At 47.6% G+C, this 10,100-nt stretch overlaps 1 protein-coding gene across 1 annotated transcript; it reads left to right on the top strand.

The window, feature by feature from the left end:
* The first annotated feature begins 2,527 nt into the window (after positions 1 to 2,527).
* LOC100679276 lies at positions 2,528 to 9,403 on the top strand. Its single transcript, XM_003427976.5, has 2 exons — positions 2,528 to 3,179; positions 8,179 to 9,403. Exons 1-2 carry the CDS (start codon positions 2,873 to 2,875, stop codon positions 8,373 to 8,375), a joined length of 504 nt encoding a protein of 167 aa, XP_003428024.1. The 5' UTR covers positions 2,528 to 2,872; the 3' UTR covers positions 8,376 to 9,403.
* Positions 9,404 to 10,100: the final 697 nt, after the last annotated feature.

Here is a 10,100-nt window from a genome sequence, read left to right as displayed (position 1 = left end):
GTTTACGACCGATAGTTTACCCCAGAATCGGAAAACTTCTTGTCTGTGCGCGCGAAACCCTCGAGAGAAAAAATACAAAGGACGCAGCGATAAGATCTGTCTGGTATAAGCGTGTACAGTTTGCAGGCCGAGACTTGACTTTGACTCGGAAAATTTTCGAAACAAATCTAAGCGTGAAAGAGGCCTCCTGGGAGCACCTTTTTGAGGTGGCTACTTGTGTATACCTACTGCGTCGGGAGACAAAAAAAAGTCCTCGAGAGTTTTACAATCGGCAGCTCGATCGATTTTCCGCGCGGCTTCTTCACGAGAAGACTGTAAAACGTTGAAACCGATCCCTGCGCGATACCGATCTCTCTCTTGGGGCTGCCGATTTTTTGCCAGCAGAATCATCAATCTTATTGCGAGCTGCGTCGAGAGAAAACATTGTAAAAATTCATGTTTCTCCGTACGTCCTGAATATTAATCCAACGTAAACAGCGACAAATTATACGTCGATCGCGTATCAAGCCGAGCACGTGCGCAGCTCTTTGTAGCTCTCTCCCCGCGTCTTTGTCTCCAGCAGCCGGCTCTTCCGCACGCGGAAGTTTCCCAACTTTCTTTCTCTCACATATACACCTATATATACTTTACATTGTGCGAGAGTCGAGAAGTGGCTCGTCGTAAATTGATTCGGCGCGCGCAGTATACGTGTATACGCGTCGTCTGCTCTTTGCCGCTTTCGATTGGCCCCTGCAAATGCGCGGGCTCTTTACGTGCGTTGTTTGTGTTTTTACGAGACAAAAGGAGGACACTCGGGACACGATAGTCTTGCGAGAACAAGAGAGAAAGCTCTCTTGAGCTTTGACGCGTCTTGGGAGATAATTCGATTCACGCGCGCGCGCGAGAGAGCTTTGTAGGCCTTTTGTGCGGAGATACTCGAATGACTCGGAAAAGCGAGCGTGAAGCTGTATGCAGGGAAAAGTCACTTGGGGCGATATTGTGTGCACCGCTTTTACGCGTGAGGACATAAATATTGTCCGCGCTTCTCTTTGTGCGCTCGCGCTTACTGTCCTCGTTTTTAACTAGCTTTTGTGCTGCAGGAGCAGAGTTATGTGTTGGGGTAGCAAATTCTACGGCTTTGATGTTTTTCATCGACTTTCAAGAATAACAATCACTCGCAGTTATTCCCAATCAGCCATCACTCCGCCGAATTCTCATTACACTACTCGTCGCGGAACTTCTCCGAATTTCCTTCCTCTCCACACTGAGAGAAAGATATCATTGCCGTAAACATGTACTACGCACGTTAGGAGCAATGATTGCTAATATATTCGTGTACATCTTACAAATATTATATACGAAACAAAAACAGTTTGTATGTATACTATAGATTTCTATAGTATACACACAAAATATTGCGGGAAATATATGTACCTTAATAGTTAACATACCTATGAATTTCATGACTATCGTGCGTAGTGTTGCGTGCAGATGGCGTTTCTCTCGTACCGCCTAACCTCAAAATCCGTCATCCTCTTTCATACAAAAAATATTCTTGAGGGTTTATTTATCATAAATAATCAATAAATCATTAATAATAGAACGAAAGCAACTGAATATACCTAAGGAAGCATGCAAAGTGCCTTTGGAATGATATAACGTCAAAATTCAAAATGTTGTCTTTCATCGGCTTTTTGGGTCTAAATACCAGATCTGACAGTTCTAGTCTAGAGATAAAATAATAAGTGTGATTCCAACTGATTCAGCAGCCTCTGGAATTTCCAAAAAGGTATATGTCAACTAGTTTATCACTATTAGTTCAAATGTTATTGGAAAAATTCAAATCTGAAAAATCAATGATTACGATATGATGTTTAACAAACTACTGCATTTTTCCAATAACATTTGAACTAATAGTGATATATAGTTGATATATACCTTTTTGGAAATGCCAGATGCTGCTGAATCAGTTTTTGAATTTTGACATTATATCACTGTAAAGTTACTCAGCATTAATAAAATTCATACAAGTGTGTTTTCTAATAATTTTTATCTGATTACTTCATAAAGTCTATGAAAAATCGTAAAGGGCAGCCATATGTTAACTATTAACATGCAGCTATTTGACATATAACATAGCTACGTTAACTATTAAAATACATATTATTGGCTCAAACCGAACATGCCTATGTTAACAGTTAACATATATGTTTGCTGCAATGTTACTTTTCTCTCGGTGCAGCTCGACGATCTCGATCACGTAGCCCATTCATCGCACCTCCCTCTACTCGGCTCTCACCTACACACACCTCTATCTCTATATTCGTCCCTCCTATCTGCATTTTCTGGCGCGCACGTCGTTCTCTCTCTCTCTCTCACTCTCTCTCTCTCTCTCTCCAGCTCCAAAATCACTTAGCATAATCCGTTGGAATACACAGCAGAGCCGAGAGATCGCGCGCGTTTTTCACTGCGCATCCGTCCCGCGCACCAATGGCATTCAAACCGGTGCGTTCGACGGAGTGGGGGCTCGCCGGCTCTTCCTACTCATTGCACGCACACACGACACACCGGCCGAGCGCTCACTCCGGAGGCCAGCAGAAAGTGCCCGAACACTCGCCAGTGAACATCTCCTCAGTCCTCTCTCAGAGCGACCTCAGAGTTGTTCTTCCGACTGACGTGTGGTACACGCAGACTAGTATACTTGCACTGCAGACTCCGACTCCATCGTCGAGGCGCGAATCTTCAGAGTTTGAATCGCGACAATTCGAACGTGCCGTTCTCTACGCTCGAACGCGCAACTTTCAAAAAAGTACGTTGCAGCAGACACCACCACGCGTGACGCAGACCGTGTGTACGCGCGCTAGCATTCGAATCCAGATTGCAGAGAAGCGATATGCTCGCCGCCCAGATCTGCCGTGAGTTGCACTTCGGCGTTATCGCCACGAGGATGCAGTCACGGGTGCCGCGCTGTCTCTTCGGCCCGCCGAATCCCCGGGACACGATGGAGCTGCTCCAGGAGGCCCTCGAGACCGAGCGCAGCAGGTTCGCCAAACGCTGGGGCGTCGATCCACTGGCCGAGGACGATGACAAGGAGAACGGCGGCGGTAACGTCGTCGTCGTCAGGAGCCACTCCAGGCAGCAGAGCTGCTCGCCCTCGAAAAAACGCACCAGCCCGTACGCCAAGCAGACCAGCATTCACGGTGAGTCTTCGACACGAAGCTAGAAAATTTCATTTTATTCGGTATATCGTATGCCCGTCTGCGTTTTCTTTCGACGATGCATCGAAGTTTTGCACAATATTTCAAAAATTCAAACAACTCTCGCATCGTCGCTTGGCATTCCTTATCGTTACGAAACGATGCGTTCGCGCCAATTACAAATGTTACGAAATAGGCCAATATCGAACGTCGTCGTTGTCGGGGAGAAAAGCGCGCGCGCGGCAAGTCGTAGCAGAAACACGTGACTCCGCACGGCGGAGAGAACTCTTTCGGAGCAGCGCACACATACACGTACAAGAATGAGACGCCGTAAACGCGCGTCGTGGCGCACGTGGTGTACGCGGAGTTTCGAATGCCGCCGGCTCCTCCTTAACCCTGTACGTTCTCGTGCTCTCACTCGTACACGAGAATCGAATCGAACGCCGAATTTTTCGAAATTTTCCTCGCTTCACGCATAAAAGTTGCATCATCACCGGGCATCGTATTTTCCGCTGCTCCGCTTTTCAAAAGCTCGCTCCGAAATGCAGGGAAAAAACATTCCCTCCTAGGCACTCCTCGAACTAAAATAAAACAGACGCTGTCCAGAGCGAAATAGAACGTTTCTGAAAGTGAGAGAGATAGGCAAAGCATTCGGGGGGTACGCAAACATGTGTGAGTGGGCTCTGACGTCGTCGTACAGCTCGCACACGTACACAGCACTAGGCGAGCGCAGGTCTCTAAAGTCTCTAAATGTGGCGCGTCGCGCGCGCCTTTTGGCGGGAAAGACGCGCCAACGGTCGAAGCTGCACGACGGGTCGGCGCGGTACAGGCGCGGTCGCGTGGCTCGCTGGGAAAACCTGTTTCTTTCGATGCGTATTATGGCCTCCCCTCTCACTCGTGCTTGCCTTTTTATATACTGCGTCTTCTAGTGTGGCTTCTTGTCTTACGCTACGCGCGCGGGCTTCGGAGACGAGAGACCAGCGTCTTGGGGGCTTTTCGGTGCGTAGAAGATTCTTTCGAGGGCTTTCCCCCCTGTAGAAAACTCGGATTTTATATTATGTATCGCTGAAACGCGTTACCGATGCCGAGGTATTTCCGGAAAGGGAGCAGCTTACGCCTTTCGCGTGTCCGAGATATTTCGCATCCTGGCATCGGTGCTATCGCCGTGGGCTAGTGTCTAACAAAGCTGCAACAATGTCGCTATTGTCCGCTCAGTTTCTCATCTCGGGATGTATTTGTGTGCGTTTAGCTGTGCATGTTTAGCAAAGTTTCTATTCACGGGAATCATGGGATATACTTATTAGGCCGATTCGGTGTTTTTCTTCGGCTACCGGTATTGTCCGCTATTTGCGGTCCAGGTGATTGAATGCGTCGAAGGAAGTTGTTATTGGTCTATGTATATCCGCTTCTTTCACGGCCGTACATTAGAACTAAATGCCACAATTTCGGACTCCGAAATCGTTGCATATTAGAGAGAGAGAGAGAGAGAGAGAGTGAGAGAGAGGGAGGGCAGAGAGCGAGCGAGTCGATGCACGTTCAAACGGCGCAGCATCTTCCCCTCTCGCATTAGTCATCCGACAAGTTTCTTACCTCTCGTCGTCGTCTCGCGCAACCGTCTCCTTTTTTTCATCAAAAGCAGCGACGCGACGACCGCTTGAATCACGGGGGTCACATACCTATATAGTGTACAGTCAATAACGTGATTCACATACGGCGGCGTCGGCGGCGGCGTTGCAAAAGGTGCATTCCGCGGAGGTCTCGTCGATCTCTATCATCCCTGTTGCCATTTTTCTTTTTCGTAAAAATATGAACTTTCCGAACGAAATCTCGCCGCCAACGACGATCGAAATTCGCGGGAATCAACCGACCGAGACACCACGCACCTGCTGTGCAGTACATAATACTCGCGTCTACTCGTCTCTCTTTTTCCCACGATTAAATCACGCTTGCACGCGATGCACTCGAGGCCGGCGGGAAGGCCGAGCACCACCTGCCGCACCTCCTACGACCTTATCGACGATCTGAAGATTCTCGCCCTGTCGGCATTTCTTTCTTTCCCTCTCGAGGATTTCACGGACGTTGACCCGCGAAGGAAAGCGGCTCCTGGTTTTTTTTTCCAGCTCGGGTCGGCCTCTTTGCCGAGAGAGAGAGAGAGATGGCTTCTGGAAAATTAAGGGAAGAGTTTTTTGTGCAGCCCCGCAATTTTCGGCGTTCCAGAATCAATTGCCCTTCTGCCCTGCGTTACGGCCTGCCAGACTTTGAAATGGAGCGATAAAAGCGCTGTTTTATCGCTGTGAGCCCGTCGTTTAAGTTTCGGAATGTAATTGGCGCGTGTGTATGATCGTATGATCAGCTTTACCAGTGGAAGAGTTTAGACCGTAAAATCGCGCGTAATGACACTTTGTTCTATTCTAACGACGTTAGCGCTGAGAGTTTGGCAGTTTCGTCGACTCACACACATGCTTCGGTTTTACGAGCCAGCCGCGTCGTTACGTGAATTACGCGAGGCTCCAATTTCAGAATACGACTCGCGTCTACGCAATAAAAGTCTGTATGGGTATACTTGGAGAAAATCTCCTCGCGATACATTTTACAGTCGCAGACGCAATTTTCTTTGTCGTCGCTTTTTACACCGCCCTACTACTTCGGGGGGAAAAAGATCGAGAAAACAGCTGGTTCCGGCCCTGGTTTATCTCGAGACGCGATTATCCCGCCTCGTGGATCGCAGCCGTCTCGAGTCTCGACAAAGAAAGTCTTGCGCGCGTCTTGCGAGAAAGAAAACGCGCAATAAAAAAAGGATGTAAAAAGACGCGAGTATATACGGGACAGATGACGATTTTCCGGGGGAGACAACCGTGTAAAGAGCGCCTCCTCCTCAGCTCGGTTTAGAGAAGTCGTAAAACGCGCTTTTCGCGTCATTGTGCTCGCGGGACTCGGAAATTTTACTACCGCGTATGCGTGTGATCCAATTGTCGGGGTCGTTAAAGTCGAGAGATTTCCCGGTCGTAAAATTTTGAATTTTTACTACCGGATGAAGTTACCTACACCGAGAGATTTTCTCACCGCTCTCGGCTGATTTTACGAGCGTCTCTCCTCTCGATCATCACGTTATACTACGACGCGACGGCGCAGCTGAGATCGAAGCTTCGAATTAGTGATTTTTTGCTCGAGAAACAAGGACGCGCGCGCAGGGAAAAACTCGCCTCGCTAGCGACAAAGAAGGAGCCGGAGAAAGAAAGATCAACCTGGCTGTCCCTCTCTCTCTCTCTCTCTCTCTCTCTCTCGCGCGACTTTCCCGCCGAAGAAAGGATCGGCCGTGTGCGTTATAAAGAAAAAGCCCCTCACGCGCGGCTACGCGCATTGTATTGCGGAGAGCGAAGGCCTGCGCTCCGAGGGAAAAAAGGAGAGCCTGTGCATCGCGGGAAGACGAGAAAAGCGCGCGTACGTCGATCGACGCGACAAAGGAAATCTTCGTCTAGTGTATACGCGAGGTAGAGGCTTTCATGAGAGGCGAGCACGTGCACCGCTGCTAGGTGGCTTTTTCTAGGCACGAAACTCGACCGTTTTCTTTTTTCTCGATTTCGTTCGCATATCAACGAGGAAAGGTAGAATTTTGAATCGACGCGGCTCTCAAGATGTTGCGCATTACGTAACGCGTGAAAGAGCCAATAAAGCGGCGCATCGTGACAGGTCCGAGGATATGGAAGTGGATATCGGGTGGTCTCTCCCTCGCATTACAGATGGCAGACGCGTTCGAAACACTACGCCCCCGCGGTTTTCCTCTAATAAACTCGCGCTCGAGTCTCTCACGAGCGGAGGTCCTAAGCACACTGGAGGTATAATATTTGCTCTCTCATCATCCTCCGGTGAGGATTTCTCGAAGGCCGAGCGCCATATGGCCGCACGACCGTTGGACGCGCTTTCGGTTCGCAAAGTGCCTGTATATAGGTGCGCGCGGGAGATAAAGGAGGCTAAGGAATTTTCGGGAGGTCGTATCTCTCGCCGATGCGGTATGGCCTATCTTATCGACGCTGCTCTATCTCGCTCTCCTGGCCTGCGGCGCGTTTCTGCTCGTTTTCACGGGGGCGATACGCTGTACCTTCTCGTGCTCTCTTGGGAAAATTTCTCAACTTTCCTTCTCGAGCGAGAAGTTTCGGCTTAGCAACGCGTAAAAATCCGCTGCTCTCAACCGCGCACCTGCTGGTTCCTCGCGCGCGCGCTTCGGAATAAAAAGCGAAGATCGAGAGCGAGAGAGAAAGAAAAAAAGAAGAAATCAGTTGCTAATAGGTCGGGGGGCGACCGTTGAAAACGACGACGCGCGCGAGGGAGCGAAGAAGAAATCCGCCGATGGCGATCTGCGCCCCGACTCTGCGGCTGCCGCACCTGTCACGTGTCCTCCAGCTCTTCGGGCCTCGTGTATAATAAAAAGAGACCCTACCCGAACCGGCCGCGAATATTCCACCGAGAGTTGCGCGCGCGGGGCGCAGGCAATTGTGTATAGACTATGCGCGTATAAAGAGCTGCAGCGAAGATCCCGACGCCGAACGTGTCCGCGCGTTTATTGGAGACAATATATCTCTCGCGGAGGAGCGGGAGGAGTGCAGGGCATTATCGAAAAAAAATCTACCTGCGAGCGAAGGGTGCGGGGCTGTCTCTTGTTGTGGAAATTTCTGTATTTTCGCCAGAGACCCGAAGGGGCAGGTTACGACGACGCAGTAGACTTGGTCACGTCCCCCTCGAGACACATGCAGGAGAAGGACTTTAAAACGCGATTTTTCTCCTCTGTGTCTGCAGCTTTCTCGAACGATTCACTGGAATCAGGTTGCGCGAGCGCGGTGACAAATGATTTTTCGAAATCGTCTCGCCTTCAGAACTTTTCAAACGCGAGAAAACGCGTCACGTGTTGTTAGCGCGCCTCCTTTGAATGCACGAAAGAGCCATCGATCTCCCGATGAAATCCGACAACGTAACTCATGTCCGTCTCGTTTTTTCTTTGTTACAGACTACTGGCGCTCGCGAAAAGTCTGCGACTCCAACAAAAAGCCCAGCGGCAGCGCCTTCGCCGAGGTCACCAATGTGAGGCTGCAGCAACAACCACCGGCACCGTCTCCCCCGAGCGTACCATCGCTGGAGTCGCCTCCTCAGCAGCAGGAGCAACAGCAGCAAAACGACAGACCGTCCACGAGCTCGAGTCAATGATTCATCGTCGAAGCCGATCCAATTTTCGCGCATCGCATCATTGCACGCCTCATGTATATTTATTGCCAGATTATATATATTATATATCCGTAGAGTATGCACACGCTGTGTAAAAGAAGAAGGAGAAGCCATCGCGCATCCTATGATTCGATCTGACGATCGATGCTAATCTGCGATGGTCCTTACTAATAGCATCACAGCGAGTCGATTTAAAGTACTGTGTATGTGTGTGTGTGTGTGTGTGATTGTGTAATCCTTTGTAAATATCGCGTGATTAATGGAGGTATATATGTATGGGCGCAGAAGGTCGGGGGTGGATTATAATATGGCTTCTGTGATGTGTGCTTCCTTTCCAGGGAGCCTTTCTCGGCGTTTGTTGGATTTTTCGCCGATAAGAGCCCCCTTTGGAAAGCCACCTTTATAATATTAATGGAAGGGATGTATACACTTGCGTAATTCTTTTGTTCTCTTTTCATACTGTAGTCTTCACTCGCTATATACTCCGTTGAACCGGCAACGAGTGCCTTGTTAACGCAATCATCTTTCCTACGTACGCTTAGAGCGAGAAAAAAATATCACTAAAATCATGTAACGCACACTTGTAAATAGCGCTATGATATCATCGCGCGCTAACCACTTCATGAGCGAGGCTTCGATTTCGGCGAGACGACGTCGAAGAGTCCATTCGCCGGAACCGAGAGTCGAGGGATTGAAGAAAAAAAGCGCGATCGTGCACTTCCTCGTTAGATTTATACACGCTCGAGCGACCTTCTGATGACGGTAATCGCCGGAAGCCTGAAAGTATCGATTCCACATATTGGAGCGACAAATGCAGCGCCTCCAAAGATTAATTATTTTATATTTGTAATCGAGCGCCGAAGACCCTGACTGTCATAGTTGCGAGGCCGGCGCGAGGTCCTATGTACATCTTTATACTACTAAAGTTAAGAGAAAGAAAAACGCTCTAGTCAAATATACTAGATTAGGATTCATTAGTTGAATAAAATATTAGATTTTTTATACTTAAAGACATTGTTATTTTATTTCTGCGTACTTTGCCCAATTGATATCCCTTGCAAATTATCCTCAAAATGTCCCTATCCAGTTGATACTTGATCAATTCGAAAATGCAATTCACCATAAAATCAATATCTACTGTTTGAGAATCAGATACACAATAAAATATATATCATTAAATAACTCAAAGTTTATACATCTATAGCAGCAAACTTGTAAATATCAATGTTTTAGTTGGAATTGTTAGTTAAAAAATGAATGCAAAACGTATTATCTACATAAATGGACTATATTTTTTAATGCAAAATTTTTTGATGTGTAGTAAATTACACGAAACAGCAGTGTAAATTACAGCAGCCTGCATAGAAATATTTAAATAGAATAATAGATACACCTTGAGATACGCACCCCAAATAAGTGTTGAGGGTAGTACCGGTAGATGGCGACACATCATAGTCCTAGGTCCTAGCCTATAGAATCCTGGTCTATCATATGGATAAAAACGACATTTCGAATCAATTTATTTGAATAATGAGAGAAAGAATATACTGACATTTTATTTGCAAACTTGAAAAAAATAGCTAGTAGTATATTTTTGACAAGAAAAATTAATCAGAATCATTCAAGTAACCAAGCACTATAAATTAAAGTACTGTAGTGCATTACAGCGAATTTAGTTTATGTTTAAACAACTAACAACATCGATAG

The sequence above is a fragment of the Nasonia vitripennis genome, chromosome 3 (genome assembly GCF_009193385.2).
Source record: "Nasonia vitripennis strain AsymCx chromosome 3, Nvit_psr_1.1, whole genome shotgun sequence".
Classification (NCBI taxonomy): domain Eukaryota; kingdom Metazoa; phylum Arthropoda; class Insecta; order Hymenoptera; family Pteromalidae; genus Nasonia; species Nasonia vitripennis.
The sequence above is the reverse complement of the archived record's forward strand: the minus strand, read 5'-3'. Positions and strand labels throughout refer to the sequence as shown.

Excerpts from the sequence above, each read along its gene's own strand:
- LOC100679276 (XM_003427976.5), top strand. The coding sequence starts at position 2,873 with ATGCTCGCCGCCCAGATCTGCCGTGAGTTGCACTTCGGCGTTATCGCC. Across the intron at positions 3,180-8,178 it reads CAAGCAGACCAGCATTCACG|ACTACTGGCGCTCGCGAAAA; the intron begins GTGAGTCTTCGA and ends TCTTTGTTACAG.